This window comes from Marmota flaviventris, chromosome 11 (assembly GCF_047511675.1).
Source record: "Marmota flaviventris isolate mMarFla1 chromosome 11, mMarFla1.hap1, whole genome shotgun sequence".
Lineage (NCBI taxonomy): Eukaryota > Metazoa > Chordata > Mammalia > Rodentia > Sciuridae > Marmota > Marmota flaviventris.
Genome location: NC_092508.1, coordinates 33020005 through 33044705, shown reverse-complemented (window position 1 = coordinate 33044705; position 24701 = coordinate 33020005). Strand labels below are relative to the sequence as shown.

At 43.0% G+C, this 24701-nt stretch overlaps 1 protein-coding gene across 1 annotated transcript in view; it reads left to right on the top strand.

Moving 5' to 3' along the window:
- The window catches only part of Kiaa2012 (KIAA2012 ortholog), a 107180-nt gene that overhangs the window by 15880 nt on the left and 66599 nt on the right, over positions 1-24701 (top strand). The window contains exons 3-12 of the mRNA XM_071619293.1: positions 1308-1467; positions 3671-3826; positions 6854-6996; positions 8643-8826; positions 9406-9548; positions 12445-12613; positions 15366-15617; positions 19420-19584; positions 20050-20316; positions 22988-23097. Of these exons, the coding sequence (XP_071475394.1) occupies positions 1308-1467; positions 3671-3826; positions 6854-6996; positions 8643-8826; positions 9406-9548; positions 12445-12613; positions 15366-15617; positions 19420-19584; positions 20050-20316; positions 22988-23097 (1749 nt within the window). The remainder of the gene's footprint in view (positions 1-1307; positions 1468-3670; positions 3827-6853; positions 6997-8642; positions 8827-9405; positions 9549-12444; positions 12614-15365; positions 15618-19419; positions 19585-20049; positions 20317-22987; positions 23098-24701) is intronic.

The following is a 24701-nucleotide window of genomic DNA, read 5'->3' as shown; positions in this document are numbered from 1 at the left end:
ATAAATAAGTATTATATTTATGCTAATTCTCATTGGAATATTGTAGATCATTTTTATGGAGCAGCAAAAAATACATGATATGGGCTGGGGATGTGGCTCAAGTGGTAGCGCGCTCGCCTGGCATGCGTGCGGCCTGGGTTCAATCCTCAGCACCACATACAATAAAGATGTTGTGTCCGCCGAAAACTAAAAAAATAAATATTAAAAATTCTCTCTCTCTCTTTAAAAAAAATACATGATATATATTTCCATTTATATGAAGTTCAAAAATAATCTGTAGTGCCAGAAATCAGAATAGTGATTATCTGGTAGGTGGAAGGACAGTGACTATGAAGTAGCATGAAGGAACTTTCTGGGCTGATGAAGTTTTCTGTATTTTGTATATATATATATACATATATATATGTATATTTATATGCACACACATATATGCATATATGTATATATAAATATATAATATATGTATAATTTATGCCTCAATTTTTAAAAAATGTTTTAAGAAAGAATGGATTCTGATATCATAATGAGTTTGGTAGTCAAGAATGCTGTGATTGATTAGTGATGTTTGCCATGGACAGGGGGAAAGTGATAGATGTCAACACAAGTACCACACAGTTGCCATTCTTATGCTTAACCGATCATCTTCCGAGAGAAGTTTCTGCGTCATTTAAGTGTCTACCTTAGAGGATTATAATAAGGTGAAGGTTCTTTGTATAATGTGAATCACTAGCCAAGTGTAAAATGTTATATACATTTATTCCCTGCAATGTCTTGCATAGCAGGACTGACTTTGGCAGGAAGTTTCCCCCCAAATTCTTCCTAGCTGAAATGAAATGCAGCAGAGAGCAGAGCCAGATATTTTCAAAATGCCAGGCTCCCCATGAACATGGACATGGCTTGTCTGTCCCTTCATTCATATTACAAACACTTAGTGCTGATGTTCATTTACACACTGGCTTTCCCATTGTGCAGAGCCATTTTTGAAGGGACTAAAATGATTTCCACAGGCCAAGCTAAGTAATGCATTTTCTTCTGAGGCTTTATCCTTTTCTAAGGCTCTATCTCAAGATGGGGTCTGGGATTTGTCATTTCTCCTTCCCCTTCCAACTGCAAATCTGCTGGGGCCTTTCAGGGCTTTGCTCCATAGGCTCTTGGTTTATGTCTATTAGCCAAGGCATCTGGTTTTGGTGCCTTCTGTCACCTCTGGGAGCCTCTGGATTACTGATGAGGATTGTGCTAACCAGCCTGCATCTTTGGGAAGCTCAGGGCTCATCAGATGTGCTCTTTTCTGCCTGGTGTCCCCACAGAGGGAGCAGGACAGAGCCTGGCAACCGTACCTGTACTTCCGAAGTCAGCCAGACAGCCAGGCCCAAAGAAAGATCCAACCTGGGTATTCAGCTAAGAGATACCTCCGAGGCCTCTTGCGGACTTGGCCCCCTGATACCATGTACAGGCTCCAATGTGCAGGTCAGTAGGGGAATGGGAGGGGTGAACCCCAGGCTGCCCCACTTCTCATTCTGGTGGGAGGGTGTGTTTTCCATCAAGACATGAAGCACCAGGAATTCAGGCCCAATTGTGTATTAAAGCAAAGTCCCTGAGCTCAGTAGCCTACAAGTCTCTATCACGGCCATGGCCCTTTATCCTCCCTCAGAATTTGCAAAGGGAAGGACAGACTGAAGTCTTGCCTTCACGCCTCACACTCCACATCCCAAGCCAGAACTTTCTTTCCAAACTTCCCCACTCAGGGGCCTCAGAGACCCTCCAATTTAACTTCCACTATTTATAAGGTAAGAAAAAAAAAAAAACAGGGCCCAGAGAAGCAAAGTATTTTTCCAAAATCACTCAAAAGCGGAGCTGGGGCCAGAAGTCAGATCCCCTGCACCCTCAGCTCCACATTCTTGCTAACATTCCCTAGCTCCCCATCTGAGGCGATCTCAGATGCTCCAGGACCTCTTGAAGATGGCGGCTCTCCAGCATAACTCCCTTAAGGGTGAGATGGACACCCTTCTGCAGAACAGAGACCCTAAATGCACTCTGCAAAGGCTTAAAAATGAAAACGGGAAATGAGGATTGGAGTTGCCAGGTTGAGGGCATACACACACACACACACACACACAGCTAAATTTGAAATATTTAAGACATACTTCAACTAAAAAAGTATTCATTGTTTACTTGAAATTCAAATTTGACTGGACATCCTGTATTTTATTTGGCAAACCTACTGGGGATGAGAGGTAAGCTGTAATATTTGCCAGTACCCACTCTGCTATTTGCCATCTCTTCAGCACCAACAAACAGGCAAGACCAGAAGAATTCTGGCTTTCTTTTTCCTTTATAAGTTTACCCTGGGAGAGTCGAGAAAACAGCTCTCTCCCTAGTAAGTGGTGACTTGAAGCAAAATGAGAGATGTGGGCTTGTCCAATAATTGGCTTTACTTTCATGGCAATACCATGGTCGCAGGCAGTTCATTTATTCAGCACTTGTGAGAAAGAGCCCCTTAGCCCAAGATGTGTTTATCATTGGATGGGGCTGAGGCAGAGAAGGCCACTGCCCCATTGCCTGAGCCCAACATCTCTAAGAAAGAAGGGACCACTGGGCATGGTGGCACACACTTGTAATCCCAGCAGCTCAGGAGGCTGAGGCAGGAGGATCATGAGTTCAAAGCCAGCCTCAGCCATTCAGCAAGACCCTGTCTTAAAATTTAAAAAAAAAAGGCTGGAGATGTGGCTCAGTTGTAAAGCAACCCTGGATTCAATCTCTGGTACCATAAGAAAAGGAAAGGGAAGGAAGGAAGGAAGGTTAATTCCTCTTAACATCAATATATGTCACAGACTCTTCTATGGGAGTCAAATGGCTAAAGCATGTGGTTTAACAAAAGACATGTATGTATACCTGAAGGCTCTTTTCATAACTTTTTGCCTAAGCACCTCTTAAAGGTAGGCCTTCAAGCTGGAGAAATAATGGATAGACTCTGGTGAGAAATGACCTGCCCAATAGCCCCTGCCACTCTCTCCCTCCCTCACATCTCAGAGCCCACCATGTTTGTGATGCTAGTATGTTCTCTGGTCCCTTCATTCTGCCTCTCTGAGATAGTCTCTCTGCCCTTCAAGTTAACATCTTCTCCAAAGGCTTTTTTGACAACTCTAGCCCATACTGAAATTCTTGTTTTCGATCCTTACTGACACTCGGGCCACAAGTTGAGCACAGAGGAGCTCTGTCTATCTAATAGACTGAGTGTCTTTAAAAAGGGCCCATGTCTGGTCCTGCTGTATCCACCCTACTGCCTGACAGAGGGTAAGCCTTAAACAGAAATTTGCTTAATGACTAGATTGAGAAGGCCCACAGAAGCAAACAGGATATATCCACTACCATTGGATCCCTCCTCCTAGGCAGAATGAGCCTTTCACCCAACTCCAAGGAAACAGCCATGTTTTTTACATGAGGAAGACCCAGTTTTGGGGAATGGTGAAGTTAAAGAAGCATACTTATAGCAGAAGACTAGAAGAACAGAGAAACCTCAATAGGCTCAATCTCATTTCTTAATCCCTCTCATCTTCTAACTATCTTCCTTTATGGGCATTACCCAAAGCCAAGACTAGTTCAAGTGGGGAAACAACAACTCTAGATCAGAGACCATATTTCTACCAAAAATTTCTGACTTGTTCTTCAGGGCACATCAAGGATTCTGTGCTGCTTCAGGAAAGTCAACTTAATGTGCCAAAGAGTCTCAGGCCACAACAGGATCTTTCAGGTGTGCCCCCCAAATACCATCTCCTGCCTGTCTTCCCTCCATTTTGGATTCAACAAGAAAAATCTTTTGCACAAGGTACATGTTGCTTTTGGGACTAGTGCTCAAATATTTGGATTTTAACACCTTAAAATGGATTTTCTGAAAATAAGATCTAGGGATTCTATGTTCCAGTGTCATCATCTGTAAAATGAAGGGGTTAGTCTAAACCAGCACTATCCAAGAGTACTTTCTGAAATGATGGAATGTTCTATATAGTGTCCAATACAGTAACCATCAGCCACTTAAGTCTAATGAGCACTTGATATGTAGCTACTACAATGGTGAAACTGAACTTTTTATTTTATTTAATTTAATTAATTTACATCTAAATAGCCATATGTTCTAATGGCTATATATATACTGTATTGAGCTGTGCATGCATAGACTCTATGTTTTAGATGATTTCTTAGGTCTGTTCTACTTGAATATTCTTTAATCCTTTGATTTTTTTGGTAGCAATATCATATGGGGGGAAAATAAGCTTTGGAGCCAGAATTGTTGTGGTTGTTCTGTCATTTACAAGATGTAGGAACTTTTTTTAAAACCAGTATCTCATATATATATATATACATATACATACACACACACACATACATATATGTATATCTTTATTTATTTTTTATGTGGTGCTAAGGATCAAACCCAGTGCCTCACACATGTTAGGTAAGTGCTGTATCACTGAGCTACAACCCTAGCCCAAGTTATAGGATCTTGAGCAAGTCAGTTCTCCTCTTTGAGTTTCTGTTTGCTCATCCCTGCAACAGCACATCAAGACCTACATGGTTACTGCACAGGAAATCATTGTGATCTGTCTGTAAACTGTTCTATACTACAGAGATTTACTGAGCTATCACAGGCAGGCAGGGACACAAGGCAGTATAGAATAATAACTAAGCATGTGGCCATTATCACCAGGCTCCAAGCTAAATGACCTCTTTGGGTCTTGGGTTCCTCATTATAACATGGAGGTGACCAAATCACCTTTACTTCACAAGGTCATATGTAAGAGTTAAATGGGATAATTTAGTACCTCATACATAGTAAGTGCTCAATAAATATTAATTATAAACTGTCCCAGCTCTTGTTTTTTAAGTATAATTACTAACTGATTGCAATGCCCAATTGCACATAATCACAGGGGCCGAAAAAAATCAATGTTTTAAGAAGTAAACAGAGCTCAGAGGCTATAACTTGAAACCTGATTAATGTTTTCATTGGTTTTTAACCTTATCTCCCCTTGGCCTCCCACTCTTTGCCAAACTCTTTATCTGGAGAAGTAGCAAAAGTCCTGACTGCAAGCCCCAGGCCCCCCAACAATGAGGCAAGCCATTGGCCCAGTTGCTCACATTCCCTGCCTCCTTGGACTGCCCCTCTGTAAAATGCTAGTAAGGGTGTCTGCATTCCTTCCTCCCTGGCTGATGTAGAAAATCACAGGTGAAGACAGAGGGGAAAAGCTCCCCAAAAGCTCTGAATTGCTATCTGGATGCCCTCCCACCCACCACCCACCCCACCCCCCGCGCATATGTGAGATACAGAGAGACAGTTCTGTGGGCTTCTTTCAATAATTGAAACTTCCACTACTTTTCTTACAAACTGGTTTCTATTAAGCATAAACAAATGAGCTGGATAATGACATTTATGAAGATAAAATTCTTGTTACCATCACATAGATTGAGTTCACCTGAGATGTGGCCAAAGAGGCTGATGATTCTCTCTCCCCTACCACAATGCCCCTGTCCCAACTTAGACACTAATATGTTACCCAGTTGAGTGCAGGACCATTTGACTAGAGTCTCACTTTCTCCACCCTCAGAAGTATATCTGGCTCCAAGAAGGATGCATCTGTAGTCTGACTGGACCCCAAAGAAACATTCTAGAATACCCCAAAAGGTCTTCTTCAGTGCTGCACTCCAGTTGGAGTTGAGATCCCCTAGGGAGCAAGTCCAATGTGGCCTTGGGCCACCTAGATTGAGGAATCCCCAGGACTCATCAGGCTTCAAGCTTCCCTGGGCCACTAAAACCTGGGCAGACTTTGGAACCTGCACCTGTGTCACAGCCACCAACACTCTCTCAGAATCAGCATCAATCAGAGTAGGCTTCAGGAACCAATGGGCAGAGGCAGGTGAGCTGGAGGGGGTGAGCAGCTCCACTCATGAGCGTTCAGCTCTTGACCCAACACACAAGGAAGGGAATGATGAGGGCAGGTGAGGGTTGGGGAGCATAGAGGAACAGTGAGGCCGACTAGGGGAAGGAGGAGGAGCTCCCGGAAGTCTAGTGCTCCATCTCACACAGGGCTCCTGAAGGCTTCCAGAGCCCCTGATTGAAAGACAACCCTGCTTTGTTCCGCAGAGCTGCATGCTGGGAATGAAGGGATTGCTAAAGCTTGGCTCCAAACAAGGAAGGTTTGCCAGACAGTTTCAGCAATAAATCTACCTTGAGTAAGTGATGAAAATAGCTGCAGGACCCTTTAAACCATCGATGAAAGATTTGTTAACTATGCTGGAGTCATCTGTTGACTCAGATCCCTCCCAAGGGTTGCAGACAGGGTAAATCCAGAGAGCTGAGCAGCAGTCCCACCTCGCTGCACACCTAAGGGTTTTTTCCCCTAAGTAAACAACCGGGAGACACCCAGGAAATCCAGGAGCCTGCTGTAGACTGGAAGCATCTCTATGACAACCAAGCAAGGTTGCAGGTCACACCACCATAGTGCCACTGCTGAAATCCACAAATCCCGGGCAGCCACATTCATTATCTTATTTGAGCTCCAGACAGCTCTGCAAGGAAGTAAGGGCAAGAAATTAGTATCCTCACCTTGCAGGTGAGAAAACAGTGGTCAACAGAGCCTCTTCCCCTAGTCTCCTGACCCTGTTTCCAGCAATTGGCTGCCATTTCTATAGAAGCACTACCAGAAAAAAAAAAATAGAAGTAAAGGAGGAGCGGCAGGAGAAACAAGGGCTTTGACTACTTTTGCTCAAAGAAGCAAGATGGGGGGCAATTTGGAGATAGCAAAATCACCATGCCCATTTCTGGGGTTCTAGGCTGATCCACTGTCCACTCTTGCAGGTCAATGGGGCCTGGATGAAGAGGAAGCTGGGGCTGGTGGACACATGAACCAGGACTCTGTAGCCAAGAACCACAGTAGTCGAGAGACTCACTTGCTGCCACGTAGGAAGCAGCCCTGGCAGGAAGAGAAAACCCCAGCAGAGGTACCACTTTAATGAACTCTGTGTGACATGGTTGCAAACTTATGGAATCCTTCCTCTCTTTGCCATTTCTTGGGGTTCTCCAGAGAAGAGAAGAATGCTTTGATCAGTTTCTCAAAGTGTCACTTGATATATTCCTTGAAGAACACTGTCAAATATTCCTTGAAGAAAAGGGTTTTATAGCCAAAGACATTGGGGAAATGCTGCATACATCCTTTCAAGCAAAGTCAGAGGACACACTTAGATATGGAGCACTTCAGGCAATCCTATAGTGAAGTCACCAGCCTAACTTTATTTAACTCCAGATTTTCCAAATCATTGAACCACGGCTCCTCCCTTGGACTCTTCACCCCATCTGTAGCCTTATCTAGGAAGAAGAGCTCTTGGCTTTAAACATGGTACAAGAAATTCAACTAATTTTGAACTGAGCATGGTAGCACATGCCTGTAATCCCAGCAACTCAGGATACTGAGGCAGGAGGATCACAAGTTTGAGACCAGCCTCAACAACTTAGTGAGACCTTGTCTCAAAGGAGGTGTGGTGGCACACATCTGTAATCCCACAGTTTGGGAGGCTGAGACAGGAGGATCTCAAGTTTGAAGCCAGCCTTGGCAATTTAGCAAGGCGGTAAGCAACCTAGCAAGACATCCCCAAGAAAGAAAGAAAGAAAGAAAGAGAGAAAGAAAGAAAGAAAAGAAAAGAAAGAAAGGCTGGGGATGTGGCTCAAGCGGTAGCACACTCGCCTGGCATGCGTGCGGCCCGGGTTCGATCCTCAGCACCACATACAAACAAAGATGTTGTGTCCGCCGAAAACTAAAAAATAAATATTAAAAAAATTCTCTCTTTCTCCCTCTCTCTCTTTAAAAAAAAAAGAAAGAAAGAAGGCACTATGTCATTCCTTCTATCATTCTGTCTCAAAAATTAAAAATAAAATAAACATAAAAAGGGCTGGAGATGTGGCTCAGTGCTTAAGTGCCTTTGGGTTCAATCCCTGACACCAAAAAAAGAAGAAGAAAAAGAAAAGAAATTCAACTAACTTTGAATCTGAATGAATTCTTCTACAAAGTGGAACTATAATCATATATTTCTCACAAGGTTACTATGGGGATTAAATGACTTAAAATGTAGAAACACTTTGTCAACTCGAAGGCCTGTGTAGGGGAGTGGTATGAGATAACAGTTGTTCAGAGCAACATAGACATTATCTGCTCCCATCTTGAATAAACTTGTTTGATTTACAAGGTCATATGCCAAGGAGAATGTAAACGGGAGAAAGAGCCACATAGCTAAAGAAAGGAGAGGAGAGACATTTTATAATGGATAAAGGCAATGATACAATCACTTCATTTTTATTTTCATTTAAAAAACAATTTTTAAAGAAAGCACTATGTTGGGCTAGGGATATGGCTCAGTGGTTAAGCACCCCTGGGTTCAATCCCCAGTACCAAAAGAAACAAAGAACGCACTATATCATTCTATCATCAATAATAAAATGTTTCATTGTTACACACAGCTTTGTATGTCTTTCCAGCTTGCAAAACAAATTTCATCCTTAGAACCACAAGTCTAGCCACAGGGGCTGTGACAGGAACCTGTTCTGTTGCTTTGTGACAGCCTGTTTATAGTTCTGTGTATCTGTCGTTCCCTAGGACACATCAGTGGAGGATCGCCTTCATAGACATGCTTCAGAGGAAAGCCACAATGAAAAGACACAGCAAACCTCCAAGAAGGCGCTTGGGCATGCCTACGTCAGTCATTCCTGGCTCCTGAGTGACAAATCCCACATGACATTTTATGGAAGTGCCTTCCCCAATAGGAAGGCTGATCTCAGTGGTAAGAAACTAAAATTCTTGTCCAATTGATCCGGTTAAAATTAATTGTGCAGAGTTCACCTGAGAACACAGGCATGATGAATGTCACTTCTGTGTGCCACTCACCTTAGAAAATAACAGCCAGAGGGGGGGATACCTCCTTGTCTGGTACTTAACCATGCAAATTCTACAATCAGAATGCCTGGGTTCAAACTATCCCCCATTTACTAGCTATAATCCTGGGCAAATTATTTAATTTGGCTGAGGTTTAGTTTCCTCCTCTGTAGAAGGGGAATAATAATATTCCACAAGAGTACTGTGGGGATTAAGTGAGTTAATGCATAATTCTCTTTTCATAGTTAATGCTCAATATATATTAGTTATTATTGTTGTCATTCTCTCCATCACCTGACTCAGAACCCAACACAGAGAATGATTGGGACTCCCTGACCCTGACTCAGACAAAGCCTTGGCCATCTCAGTCCCCACACTCTCCCAGACTTTCTTCCCTTAAAAAAAAAAAAGTGATAAAAGTTGAAAGTCAACTATCCATCTCCATACCTGTAGCTAATAGGTTCTCATTCTCATCCTGTTTCTACAGACAAACAAGGAAATATGAAATGGCACAGGGCCAGAGGGAGCCACTTGCCACAGGAGCTTCCTGCTGCAAGGTGCCTTCTCCCTCCAATAACATCTGCCATTGGCTCAGAACAAAACACCCCTGGGGAAGCAAAGAAAAAAAAGGTGTGTGTGCACACATGTGTGTGCCTGTGTGTGTGTGTGTGTGTGAGATCCTTCTTTAGAAACAAGGTGACTCAAAAGGATGTCTCAATAGAGAACTAGCCTCTCTAGCTCAGAGCGCAGCAGGTAGAGCTGGGAAAGAGCTGTAGTAACTTCCTAAGTACTAAAAATCATCAAGATCAAGGAATCCAGCTGCCCCCAATTATACCTTTAAAGCATATGCTCTTCCACACTCTCTCTAGGGGCACCAGAATCCTTTGTTCTATTAAAGGGCTGGGGATTTTTTTTTTCTTTCACTACTGGAGATTTAACCCAGGGTGCTCCACCACTGAGCTACATCCCCAGAGCTTTTTATTTTTTCTTTGAGACAGAGGCTTACTAAGCGGTCCAGGCTAAACTGGAACTTGTGATCCTTATGCCTCAGCCTCCCAAGCAGCTGTGCCACTGTGCACCCAGCAAGGACCTGGGGATTATCTTTAAACAAGTAAGGACAGAATTTGGCTTGTAAACAATGGACCCACTTCAAACTCGAAATGTGGGAAAACTTGACTCCAGCAACACTTTGCTCAATTGAGGGTCTGTCTACCTTTGCAAATATAGAGTAAATTTTGTAAGTTTATCAACCCCCTCCAGAAATCCATTCTCAGAGATGTCCTTGACCGTCTCTGGCCTGGTTCTGCCTTGCAATTCTATATGGGTCTTTGGTGGTTTTGGAGGCACCAGTGATGAATGGAAATGCTTAGGGGTTCCAGAATGTTCTGCCCCATAGCAGCTACGTGAATGAGAGCAGGTCATTTATGATATCAAAGCCACAATGACTTTATCTATATGCCTGGATAATGATGCCAATTTCACAGAGCTGATGGAAGGATGAGAACAGATGAGGAGAGAATCTTCTGTCTATACAGGAACTACCATGATTTTAATTAATTGTGAAGATTTGGGTAATCTAAAGTGGCCCTGAAGGATCTGTGGGCATTCAAGTGGTGCTAGTGCCCATGAGGGGCATCGTTTTTCATTCTACTCAGGTTTTTCTGTTTTCCTGTGTCTGAGCTGCTCTAAACCTCTCCACTCACACCAGAAGGGCCAAGAGCAAACAGCAGGTCTGACCTGCCAGAGTCACCACAAGTCTAAGGAAAGGCCTGGCTCTCACGCCTGGCTCAGGCCGGAACTAAGCTAGGCTCAGAGGAAAGGAGTTTCTTCCCTCAACCCAAGTATTCATTTAACAGAGGAGAGCAATATTTTCCACTATATTAAAACTCTGTGTGAATTTCTAATTAGAATAAAGAAATTAAGTCTTGGCTTGTCAACCATACCTCACACAAATAGTTTGAGTTTCCACACAGATTTCTCAATGCAGTCCTTGTCACACTAAATGCACAAGGTCAGTATTCACAAAAGGGCAGTTGGTGGGCAACAGGCACCTGGACAGGGAAGGTCTCCAGGAGCATAAAGATCTTATGTGCATGTGTTTGGTTAATCATTTTCTTAATGTCTCAAAATTATAAATATTATCCTGCATAAATTGGGTAGAATTTCCTTCCTCAATCAACTGGTAAGCATGTAGGATGCTTATGTGTGTTTCTGATCATTTTTTTCTTTTTACACAGTGAAAAAATGAGAATGTTTTTATTTTTCCTCCTGTGAAATCGAACTCTCTGAAGTCCAGCACCATATACATTTCATAGAGCCAAGTTCATACGTTAACAGTTGCAAGCTAAAAGTGAAATTTTCAACAACTTCTGAATAATTGGAAAAGGGAGACTGTAATACCCTTATTTTATCTCTCTCTCTCTCTCTCATAAATGTATAACATTTTTCCATCCATGTAAATGTATATATTTTATATGTATATATGTAAGTGCATATTTACATATATATATATATATATATATATATATATATATATATATATATATATATATATACACACACACCATGGTGTGTGTGTGTGTGTGTGAACAGAAAGAAATTGGGCCAAATTGTTGGTGATTCTGATACACATGATTGATGATTGTTTTTTAGCTATGTTGATATAATTGTGAAGCTTAGATTTTCTGCCAAAGGCCAGATAGGGTATTAAACACTAAAAATTAAAAAAGAACCTACTCTCAGAGAAATAGCATAGAAATAACCCTAATTCCAAACACTATTGTAACTACATATACTAACTCATTTAATCCTCACAACAACCTTAAGAGATTGGTAATATTACTTTTATCTCCCCCACACCTTACCTGTGATTGTACCCAGGAGTGCTCTACCACTTAACTACATCCCCAGCCCCTTTTATTTTTTTATTTTGAGACAGGGTCTTGCTTAGTTGCTGAGGCTGGCCTCAAACTTGTGATCATCCTGCCTCAGCCTCCCAAATCACTGGGATTACAGGCATGTGCCACTGTATCTAAATTACTTTTATTTTACAGAGGAAGACATTGAGGCTTAGAGAGGTTACATTAGGTAAACAAACACAAATACATATTCTTATATTCTGCCCCTTCATACCTGAAAGTTTGCAGTCAAACAATGTTCTGACCTGGCTTTGCCCCTTAACAATATATGTGGAGATTTCTCCTTCTCCGTACATAGAGGTCTCAGTGATATCATTTCAATTTGTATCAGTTTACCCAGCTTCATGAGAAAGAAAGACAATATATCCTCTCAAAACCTCTTAACTCTGTTGGTAACTCTCAGGATAATCGAAGGCAGGATACGGGCACATGTTATCCTCACAAGAGACAAGCCAAGCAGCCCCATTGAAGGCAGGAGCTGGATTAATTTGCCTCTTCCCCCAGCAGCTTCTGCAGCAAGATAGACAATAAGATACAATATTGTTTGCCCCCTGCAGGCAGCAGGGTTTGGAGACCTGCCATGTTGGTTTTGTGTTTAAATTTTTCAGGCGCCAAAGGCTTTGAAATTACCCCCCATTTCAGAAGAACCACCCAGAGTCCCCAACCCCCTGAGGAGGCAATTTAAAGCTAATGAACCCCCAACAGAGCTCTTCATCATCCCAATGGAGATTCATTTCCACACCAAACACCCCCCAAAAGAAAAAGCCTGCAGAAGAGGTAGGTACCTTTTATGGGTGTTCCTGAGAGAACTCAGGCCTGCAACAAAGGACTGACCCTTGGGGTCCTCCTGCCAACAACCCACTCATGAATCAAGGCTGAACTTCCCAGGGTTATCCTCTTCAGATAAATTTCTTTAAAAGAAGTAATAGGGGTAACTATAAAAATCTAGAATTGGGTCTCTTCTGGTCACATTTAATTGAATTTTTAAAATATTTATGGAGTCCTTCATTAAGCAGCGCATTTTGCTGAAGCAGGAAAGGAAACAAAGACAGGCATGCCCATAAACAGGTCCAGTGCACCACAGGTGTTATAAATGTGCAGGAATTTTCAGGCAGCGTGCAAAACAAAACAAATGCAATACAAAACGAGACATTTCTAATTGAAATTGTTTTTAAAAAAACTGGTTAAAAGGAGCAGAAAATAGAAGTTATTAGACATCTGGGATGAAGTTATAGCTAACAACCGAATTTAGCAGAGTTTCCTGGCAGTCAAGGTAAAAATAATTCTTGGATCTTTGAGCCTTCATTTTATAAAACAAAGATAAAAGTTTGTCCAAAAAATCATTTTCATGATTTTGAATTAAGTTATTCGTTAACAGATGATGTCTACAATCCTTGTCAGGGCAGAGATTTTGTGCTTCTCAGCAAAAGTTTTTTTCTTTTCTTTATAAAAGGAAAAAGAAGGTTTATTGCCTTGCTAGCAAAAGAGAAACATTTAAGTATTTTCCTAGTTGTAGATGGACACAATATCTTTTATTTTTACGTGGTGCTGGGGATGGAACTCAGTGTCTTGTGGGCTAGGCAAGCACTCTACCACTGAGCTACAACCCCAGCCCTCGCCTCAGCCAAGTTGTAAGACATTATGTGCAAGTGAGAAATCAGGGGACTTAGGAAGGCTTGTGAAAAAGGTCTAGTGGATCTCTCACCCTGTGTCACATGGAGAAATTCTTTCTGACCTTCATAAGCCATTCTATAGAATGCTTGCCTCAAACAAGTTATTGCTTCTGGGACTTTATTGGGCAGTCTAAAGCAAAAGATGACTCCAGTATTGAGGGGTTCTGAACTTTCTAGAAACTTCATCAGAAACTGCCAGTGATTTCTTAAGAGAGTTTTGACTTCTGGCCATTTTGTTCTAAGGCTATGTGGAATTCTCACTGTGAAGAATGCCTAAATGTTTAGGATAAAAGACCAGTCAATGGAAGGGAGCATAAGAGAACTTTCTAGAGTGATGAAAATGCCTAAATCTTGGTTGGTTGTATAGACTGATACATTTGTCAAAACTCATTGAATTGCATACTTAAGATCTGTGCATTTCACTATTTGTAGATTTTACTTTAAAAAAAAAAAAAAAGCTCCTTCCAACAACAATGACAGAACAGTGCTTGTAAATGTAGGTCTTATTCAGGTATGATGAGGCCAACAGATCAGAGGACAATTGCACTGAGAAGATGGTTCATTATTCATGGTTCCAAGAGAAGTGGGCATACCAGGACCTTTTAGGCCACATAGGGAAGCACTGGGGTTGGTCAGGCAGAAAGTGAGGGGCGGGGGTGGGGGTGTGAAGTGTCTTTATTATGACTTTTGCAGAAGGAATGTACAAGGCAGGGTGAGCAGGCTAAGCAAATTTAGGACTGGCTAGTTTAACTAATCCAGTGGGCCCTCGGATATAAGGGCTATCCCTGGTTGTCTGGTACTGGCTCTGGGGTGATTAAGGCAGGGAGATAATGACCCAGAAGGATAAGAGCTCAATAAAGGAGATAATTAGGTGTTAAGGACTCTGGATTGGTTGGTTTACATGTGACAGATACCCTCACAGGATAGTCATTTATTTTCTCTAGGAGTTGGCTAGCCTTGGGAGGGACAGTCTCCCCAGGGTCAATAGGCTCCAGATGTCAAAATAGCAAACAAAAGACATACTTAACATGAACAGAGAAAAGATTATCCACAAGAGAGGGTTAAATCTGATGTTTTTCCATGATGACCCTGGCAAGAAGGTTAGGAAGACCACCAGGCCATCATGAACCAAATTCTGAAAGCTATTAGGTACAGTGAGCTTAGCAACACACTGTCAAGTGAAAATAGGAATAGAGTATTAAGAAAGTAAATCCACTGAGTTCTTCTTTCCTTTACAAGAGGAATTTGAGGAACAGTGAGGACTCCTTCAGTTAGTAGAATCAGAAGCCTACCTCAAGACTGCTGTATTGGAAGAGAAGAAAGGAAGGGAGGGAAGGAGAGAAGAAGGAAGGAAGGAGGCAGGCAGGATCAGCTAATTCCAGGACCAATTGGACCTAGACCTCAGAAAATATCTGGGCAGCTCTTGGCTAAGTCTCTCAAGTATGTTACCTTCTCTCTTCAAGCAGGCTCCCACTTGTGGCAACAAAGATGTCCTCCTGCATTCCATGATAACCTCCTACCTGCTTACCTTTATTAAATATATATATCAAAGCTCTTGCTGAAGTGCCAAAATTGCCTCTGATTGGCCAAGCTTGGATTATGTGCCCACCACCTCTACCCAAGGTGCGCACACAGATACACACCCCTCCCTCAGAACTAATCACTGTGGCTAAGGCAATAATGTCTGCCTGCAATCTAGGCTATAGTCATATGCCCAACTCTGGAGTCAGGGAACGGACAGAGCTCCACCCAAAGCACATGGCATGAGCCAGGGAGGGATGGGTCCCCCAAAAGAAGAGACACCTGGCAAAAACAATGGCCCTCTACTACAACTTGGCTTTCTCTTTGTCTCCTAGGTGCTCCATGCCCTGAGTCAGAACCAGAAACAGAAGAGGCCAGGCCTTTATGGAGGCCTCCCCTGAAGCATGCATCATTACAAAGGCCAATGGCCATAACTGTGCATCTTCCAGTGGACACAGGCAGGGACACGCCCTCTCCATCAGGTAGCTCCTCCCTCCCTCCAGCATCCCACAGGAATCTCACCCTGAAGGGAAGCAAGGCAAGACACACAAAGGCCCTCAGCCAAGAAAAAGAAGGCTGGAAGGGAGGTCAGTTCATCCCCAAGCACTTGAAGATGGCTTTTGTTCAGGCAGCAGCTGCCTTAACCAAAGTGCTTTAGTACAACTAACTTAGTATCTAGCTCACAAATTACTTACTCACTAAATCATCCTTCTATAATATTTTCTGGTTGCAGATGTAAAATGGCACCAAACTCATTAAAAATATGCTGTATGCCATATAGTTAATTGTTTTTAAACAATGAAATTTCAGTTTTAATCTGTTTATGGAAATGTACTTGTTTGTTAAAAAGTCCAAAATATCAATGAAGATCTTCATGCTAGGCTTTCAAAATATTATATGGTCTTTGGAATTATACACATGCATGCAGATAAGTGTGTATTTTAATGTGTTAGATAGGTTGGAAGTGATGGACCATATTTAGAAAGCTCCCCATTTTCAGAAAACTGAGCCTTCTTTTCAAGAGGCATGTGCAAGATAACACACTCACAATGTCAAGTGATCTCTGACTAGTAAAGCAGGAAGAGAAGAATGCACATTAAGGATGTATGTCCTTCTCCCTCTGTACCAATCACTGTTCTTGGTTTTTAACATGTATTATCTCAGGCACTCCACAACAATTTTATATGTTCATTTTACAAATCAGAAAACAGAAGCCCTGAGAGATAAGTAACTTGTTTGAAGCCACACAACTCCATGTGGCCTTGCTGGGATTGGAACTCGGATTTTCTAGTGCCAAAATTCCGATTTTCACCCATTACATTGCACTGCCTTTTAGAATAAATCCATCAATAAACTTGGCTCAGGACATTTTTGAAACATGTAGGTTTTAAGAACATCCTCTGACTATTGGGGCAGAGGCTTATTTAGTATGTTATGTGAGCATTCATCATCCTAAAGACTTTACAGTTTCCTTTATAAAATATTAAAATGTTAGTAAGGGTCACTCTGTGTGCAAATAGTTAATAAAGCAGCTTTCTACCTATGGGTACCCTGTCGAGTGCACAGCCAGAAGTGCTGCAATAGTCATTTTTTTTGTTGCTGTGACCAAAATATCTGACATAAACAACTTAAAGTATGAAAAGTTTATTTGGGGCTCACAATTTCAGAGGTTTCGGACCATGGTCTTCTAGCTCCATTGCTCTGGACCTGAGGTAAGGCAGAATATCATGGTGGAAGGGTATGTCAGAGAAAAGTTGTTAGCTCATGGCAGCCTGGAAGCAGAAAGGAAGAGAGAAGAAAGGGCCAGGGACGAGATCATCCCTTCCAGGGCAGCTCCCAGTAATCTACTTCCTCTAACCAGGTCCCACTTCCCAATAACGTGTTCAAATTAAATGATGAGGGCTAGAGCCCTCGTGATCTAATCATTTTCTAAAACTCCCACCTCTGGACATTGCTGCCTTAAGGAAAAAATCATCCCATATATGAATCTTTGAAGGATATTCCAGATCAAAGCTATAACAGTCACAAGATAAATGACAACATGGGCAAGTTCTGTCTTCAGTATGGTTCATCTTGCACTGCCCTCTGCTAGTTGTGAGCTGCCATATCCACTGAGCAGGGGCTCAGTATCTACAACTTGTCCATCTCCTACCAGCCTGCCAGGCAGAAGTTAATAAGTATCTGATACTTGGATGTGAGTTAGTTCAGTATGTGACCTAACCCAGTAGTGGATGCATAAAGAAAGGGATCCAAAGAAGCAAGTTTTTCTTGGCACTCTGCTCATACCCTCATGCAAGGGTATGTGGCAATATTTACATACACATACATACATTCTTAAGTACATATACTTACTTACATACATGTAGTGCTATTACTAAGCTACATCCCCAGCCCTTTTTATTTTATTTGAGACAAATTCTCACTAAATTGTCCAGGATGGGCTTGAACTTGCAAACTGCTTGCCTCAGCCTCTTGAGTAGCAAGGATTACAGGTATGCACCACCATGCCTTGCAGCAAGGGCATTTAGAGCTAAAAATTGGGACTGTCCCATGGACACAGAGATTGCACATGCCCATATACTTGTTTATCCCTGGATTATTTCACCTTTAATAGCACAGAAACCAATGTTCATATCTTCATATTCACACAAACATATTTTATTTTATTGTCAAACCATCTGGGAGCAAGTTCCAGACATTGTGTATCTTATTCCTTATCACTACATATCTCCTAAGAGAAAGAAAGTTCTCTTCCTAACTACAATTATCACACTCAAGAAAAGTATTATTAACGTAATTCTATTTTCTAATATACAATCCACATTCAGATTTCTCTTTTTATACTAGTAATATTCCTTACAGATTTTTGTTTTTCCAATCCAGAATTCAACTCAGGGTCATGCATGACACTTAGTTGTCATATCTCTTTGGAATTTTTTAATAGAGGAGTTCTTCAGACTCTTCTATGATTATCAACATTCTTTTTTTAAATTTTTGTAGCTGCAGATGGACACCATATCTGCATTTTATTTATTTATTTTTATGTGGTGCTGATGATTGAACCCAGTGCCTCACACATGTGAGACAAGTTCTACCACTAAGCTACAGCCTCAGCCCTGATTATCGACATTCTTGAAGAAGATGGGCCAGTTGCCAGAATTACCACCCAGTTGGTCTGTTTCCTCATAATGAGATTCAGATTCAACATTTCTCACAGGAATATCACATAGGATGTAGTGTCCTTCTCGGTGCATCACATCAAGGGACACAAAATGTCAATTTGCTCGATTATAGGTAATGTTAAATTTCATTGCTCAGTTAAAGATGCTGTCTGCTAGATTTCCATTCTACAAAGATTCTTTTTCTCCTTTGTAATAAATAAGCAGTCTGTGATATTTTGAGACGGTATGGGAAGCCAGCTTTTAAACCCCAAAAGTAACAGTTGTGTTGGACGTGAAATAAACATCACTCTCTCTGAAAGATGAAGCCAAAGCTCAGTCACTTAGGTTCCTGGGTTTCAGCCATCCTAGCCCAGTCCCTGTGGGTTATGAAAAGAGAGAAGAGAGGTGGGGGTATGATGTACTTTCTGGAGTGTTATCATCAATCCTGTGACCCTCTGACTATCCTCTAGAGGGTGGTACCATTGGCCATCCATTTCTCTGGGTTCCAAATCCATACCAACCACAAATCAAAAATAATAGCAAAATACATATATATATCTGTACTGAACTCAAACATTTTTCTTTCCATTATTCACCAGATGATACAGTATAACTACTATTTGTGTATCATTTACATTGTATTAGGTATTATAAGTAATCTAGAGATAATTTCAAGTATATGAGAGGATGCATGTAGATTCTATGCAAATACTATGCCATTTTCTATAAGGGACTTGAGAATCTGAGGATCTGGGTATCCAGCATGTCCTGGACACTAAGGGGCAGCTTTACTTCCTACCTTACATATCATAAGTATGGAATGTGACCATTGGCTCCACCTAGAAAAATCATTTTGTGGTCAGAAATCTGTATCCAATAATCCCATGACCTCTAAAGCTGGGGTCTCCCTTGTCAGAGCCTTCAGATTGGGGGTGGAAGGAGTCTGCAGCATCTCTAGTCCTACTTCCATCTCAGGATCCCACCCATAAGATGAGAATAACAAACACGGAGACTCAATTCCTCCCCAAATGAAGGGCAATTTCATCTTGGCTATGGGGGATATCTGGTCCCCGTTCTTTATCGAGATGGGAAAAGAGAGGAACTTGAGGATTAGTGGCTACATCAACCTAAGCATCAGGAACTAACAACCAAGTTAGGAAAAGAGATTCGCTCTCCCTCTGCTGATGCAGAAGCTCTCACTCCTGTTTTTCCCCTTCTACTTTTGAAGATGACAGTGTTCTATCCCTGAATGTGAAACCACCACTGGACCTTCAACCCCTGATTAGAGAAAGGAAATGGCGGGAGAGCCAGGGGGACCGGGACAGCCTCCAGACATCAAGCTGCAGCAGCCCCACAGGCACCCCAAATGTGAGGACACTAGCAACAGGACAAGGTACTCATTCCTGGGATGCATGGATCCCCCTCCCTGGTCAGCTTGTGGGTGTTTCACACTCAGGGCTGCATGGCAATGTCAGTTCGTCATTGAAAAGGGGAAATCAGCAGTGTTCCTCTCATGTCAGTGGGATTAATGTTCACGCATCCTAAAGAGTGGGTACATGTTTGAGGGTTTGTTGCACCAACACGTACAGCCAAGCTGTTTAGTGCTTTCCTCACCCTGGCAGCAGCGGGTGATGACGCAGCTCGGGAGCTCCTGGGAGAGGCACACACCACAGGCATACTCCACACCCAGTCATAACCTATCCCCGAGGTAAGAGACCTTGGGGACCCTGCCCATAGCAAGAGTCCTCAGAAGCCACCTTCCAGCCTAGGCAGTCACAGAGAGGAAAAAACCCTGGCTTTCGACTGGAGGGTGAGGCAGGGCAAGACCACGCCCCCCTATGATTTAGCCTGCTTAAAGGTCTCATCCTGAAGGAGCCTGGAGACTCGATGCTTAGCCAAGTGCACCAGTGCAAGGGCAGTGCAGTAGCAGTGACCACAGGAGCTCTCAAGTTAGCTCACAGAGCGAAGATTGCTGAGTCCCCATCACCCGCCAAAAATCCCCAGGGAGGTGCCATGCTGGAGACTGACAGGCCACCATCAAGAAAGCACAGCCCAGCCAGCTGCTCCTTCACTGCAGCCGCCCCCAACCACTTGGGAGGGGAGGGACGACCAGATGAAGAGGCTGGCAAGTGTTTGGGGACAGATTGTGCAAAGAAAGGCTGTGAGAAGCTCACACTCAGTGGATGTGGGACTGAGAGCCATCAGGAAGATGACAGATAGCACTCTTGCATTTCAGGCTCACTCAGGGACCCAATGCCTCTCTATTTAAATATTCTCTTTCTGTCTCTTTATCTCTTTTCTCTCTCCCTCCCTGCCCCCTCTCATTCTGACCCCAAAGCAAGTATAGTTAAATTCTTTTGTTTGTTTGTTTGTTTGCTTGTTTGGTTTGGTTTGGTACCAGGGATTGAACGCAGCACGCTTAAACACTGAGCCACATCCCCCGTCCTTTTTGCTATTTTATAGAGAGACAGGGTCTTGCTGAGTTGCTAAGGACCTCATTAAATTGCTGAGGCTAGCTTTGAACTCATCATCCTCATGCCTCAGCTTCCAAAAGAGTTGAATTTTTGTAAATATAAATTAAATATCTAGATCAATAACTCCATTCTGTGTTTGCAGCTTCTCTATTTAAGGCTGAGATGGTCAAAATACAACCTCTTCCTCCCCACAATCCCCCACACTTACTCTTTCTCTCTCCCCCCCACAAAACCACCTCTGACTGGAGCCTTCTGCTTTATGCTGGTGAGGCAGCCCTGGTCTTCTGATTCTAAGGCAAATGAGCCAGGCTTGAAGGGCTGTCCTGTCAGCACCTAGGACCATCTCGTGGAGGTCCTATCGTTCAGGACAGATCACAACAAACAGACACACACCTTCTCTTGGACAGCCTTATAAAGGGAGAGTTCTGACTGGAATATATGCCATGGCCATGACAGGGACAAGAGGGCAGCCTGAAGTCTCAAGTGTGTGTGCACGTGTCCAGGTGAATGTGTGTTGTAAGCACGTGTCTCTGAGTGGTGGTGTGTGTGTGCTTACATACCTGTGTGGTGTGTATGTGTACTTGTGTGCATCCATGCACACTCATGAGTGACTTTGTGTCTATAGATGAATGCAGGCCTAAGAATGAGTGCATTTTTCAGTATATGTGTGTCTTGTTCATGTGTGACACATATGTATATATGTGTATACGTGTGTATGGGCATGCATGCCTGTGTGTGTGGTTGTGCATGTGTACATGTTTGTCTTATGACTGTAAACATATATGCATGTGTGCAAAAAATATGTAGCTCTGTGTGAACATGTGTGTGTTGTGCCTTGGTGTGTGTGTGTGTGTGTGTGCGTGTGTGTGTGGACATGTGTGTGTGTATACTCCTAAGCACTCTAGCTGGAAGCCTGCCCTACCCCGATCCCTTTGCATTGGAGATGGGGAATACAAGTGTGGTATAATATGAACTGTATTTGGTCTTTGTCACAGAGCTAAAACCCCTGGAATTTCCAGCTTGATAGGAGTATCTTATTCATAGGGAGACCCTTTGATAACAACTGAGTTTATGCTAATGCAGTGGCTTAGGGTAGGCCCCACAGATAACCTCAGAATGGGGCCAGACACCAGAAAGACCAAGTAATTATGGGATTAGAAGATTGGAGCTTTCTGCCCCACCCACCAGCCTCCAGAAAGAGGGGAGGGATAGCGCTGGAGATCAAGCTCTCAAAGAGGGTTGATGAGCTTCTGACTGCTGAAAGTAGGGGTGTGTGAGGTAACATGCCCAGAGAGAGCATGGAAGCTTGGCACGCACGCCCCTGCCAGACCTCACCCTATGCATCTCTTCATCTGGTATTTACCCCCAGCTTTTACATCTTTTATAACAAACCAGTAAACTTAAGTGTTTCCTTGAGTTCTGTGAGCCAAGGAGCAAAAATATTATGTTCATGGAGGGAGTCAGAAGCACAAGCCACCCATTGGGATGTTCGATTGGTATCTGAAGTAGGAGCAGTCTTGTGGAACTGAGTCCTCACCCTGTGGGAGCCATCGCCAGGTAGATAATGTCAGGACTGAACTGAGTAATAGGATGCCAAGTCGAGGTCTGCTAGAGAGGTGCTTGGTGTGGGGAAAAAAACCTTCATATATCTGGTCACAGAAGTGTTCTATGGTGAATGTGAGAGTAGAGTAGGTGAAAAGGGTTATTTGGATTCTTGTTTTGTTTTTTAATTAATTTATTTACTTTTGCCTTTATAGTAAGGTTATAGAGACACCTTCATTCTTTTTAAGTAACTGAAGGAAACATGGCTTCCTTCTGCTCCTTGGCCTGAGTCGCTGGAATGCCTAAGCAGCTCCAGCATTTGTGTCCAGATGTCAGCTAAGCAGGCTGAGTGCTGCCCAGAGGCATCTGAAGGACAGGGAAAGCAGAGGCAGAAGTCACCAGCCCCATGCCTAGAGGCTAGGCTATACAACCTGGAGAAAGGGCTTCCTTCCTGTCACATGAGGTGCCCCCAGAAGCCTTGCCCTGCCGCCAAGAGGCCAAAGAGACTACCTTCTCTGGACTCTCACAAAGGCGTGATAGGGGTTTGTGGCTCCCCTCCTTATTCATCCCTTCTTGACCCCCAGAGGACAGGGCCTAAGCAATGGCTCTGCTCCTCCACCTCCCAGGTGTAGGGCTTACCCTGGACTCTGGCAGGCACCTGAGCACACCAGCAACTGCGACCATGTACCCACCAGGGATTAGGGGAACATAACAATACAGGTTCAGCCTCCCTCACCCACACTGGGGTTAATGTTGCCCATGCTTATGCTTATTTTCAAGAAGATTCCAGAGATCCCACACTGGGGCGCTTCTTGCTGGGTCCAGATGGAGAAAACATCTGCCCTTCCCTCCCAGAGCCCACCGGAACCAAGGCTACTGCCAGGTCGAGAGTAAGCTGACATATCCCAGGTCAGCCTTGGCTTCAAAGGGAAAGATTTTTACCTGCAGCTTCCAAAATTCCACAGCAGCAGAGACATCATTAAAAACAGACACAAGTCAGCCGGTTTCTCCCCTCTCGCTGACACAGAGGTGCTTCTGTAGCTCAGACACAATAACCCTATGTTCACATAACAAGTTCACTCTTGCTGGAGCATCTGGAGAGAGGAGTTCCAGAGGAATGGTTTGGAAGAGGTCTACTGTGCCATACTGATGCCCTGATGGGGATGATAAAGCCCTTTTGGTATTTGCCCAAACTAAACACTGCCTTTTCTCTTCTTTCCAACCACTCTCCAGAGGTGGAGGTGGCTAATTGGTAATCCAATCAGGTATCCTTGTCATGTGTGTTGGTTCATTGCTGTGAATCATCTGGCTCCTAACAGATAACAAAGCAGTTTCCAAAACTCCTCCTGGCACACTCACTTTTTGGAAAAGAGATGCTGGCTCTGGGCAGTAACCATTTTGCAAAAGGAAAAAGACAAAGTCAGAGGGTGTCAACCACCCTGAAATTTACATGATGTGTCCATATGAGTTGTGCAGCCAGCAGGCCCCTCAATGAGGGAGAAGAAAAGCTGCATTCATTTGGTGGGTTATGCCATAACTGACTTAATAAAAATTAAAAAAAAAAAAAGTGTGGAATTAAAGCCAGGAGATTTGAGTCACACTGGCTTGTCCTCTATGTGGCCAGATGACTTTGGGTCATTCCCTCATCCATTCTCTGTCCATGGTTCCTGCATCTGAAGTGAGAGAACTGACCTCCTTGCCACCAAGAAACCCCCTGACTTGCTGCCTTTTACAACCTGGGTCTGTTGCTATTGCAGTAACCACCTAGTATGTGGATTTCCAGAAAATAGAATGTGCTTGGTTCCAAATTCAGTGTCAAAGAACTTCCATCACTGCTCTGGTTATATGAGATGAATATAAAAATATCTTGGAATATCTTGGTTCTGAATTGGTGGGAACAGGAGTGAAACAGGTGGAGGGGACTGCCCGTGTGGCACAGCTGGTACAACAGCTGGACAGCAAATGTGATTCTGTTCACCTGCTGCACATTTGTCCACTGTGTTCCAGAAGACATAGATAGTTTCCCTTTTGGCAAAGCAAAAGCCAGAAGCAGAAAAAGAAATATTTGGGCTTCGGTCACTTCAGTATTCCCAGCACCTAGCACAGTCCCTGACACATAGATTTTTCAAAAGAAAAATCTTTTGATAATTTCCAGTAGAGAGAGAAATGAAATTTGTGCTGAATAAATGGAGACTTGTCTCCATTTTGTCCCAGTCCCATGGACAATACATTTAATCCCACTTGCCTCTCAAATCCAAAGGCATTCACCACGTGTTTGTTGAATGAATGAGCTGATCCAATAATCAATTTGCTCAGTCAGTCACTCACTTCTTTCTTGTCTGTCTTCCATATACAGTTGGTTGACCTTCAGCCTTACTGGTGATTGGATGGTCCCCTGGAAGGTGGGGGAAATTCTTAAACCCACATCTTCCTACAGGGATCTACAGGACAAGTCTAGCTTTCTAAGAATTTCTATTAAGGGAAAAGGTTGTTT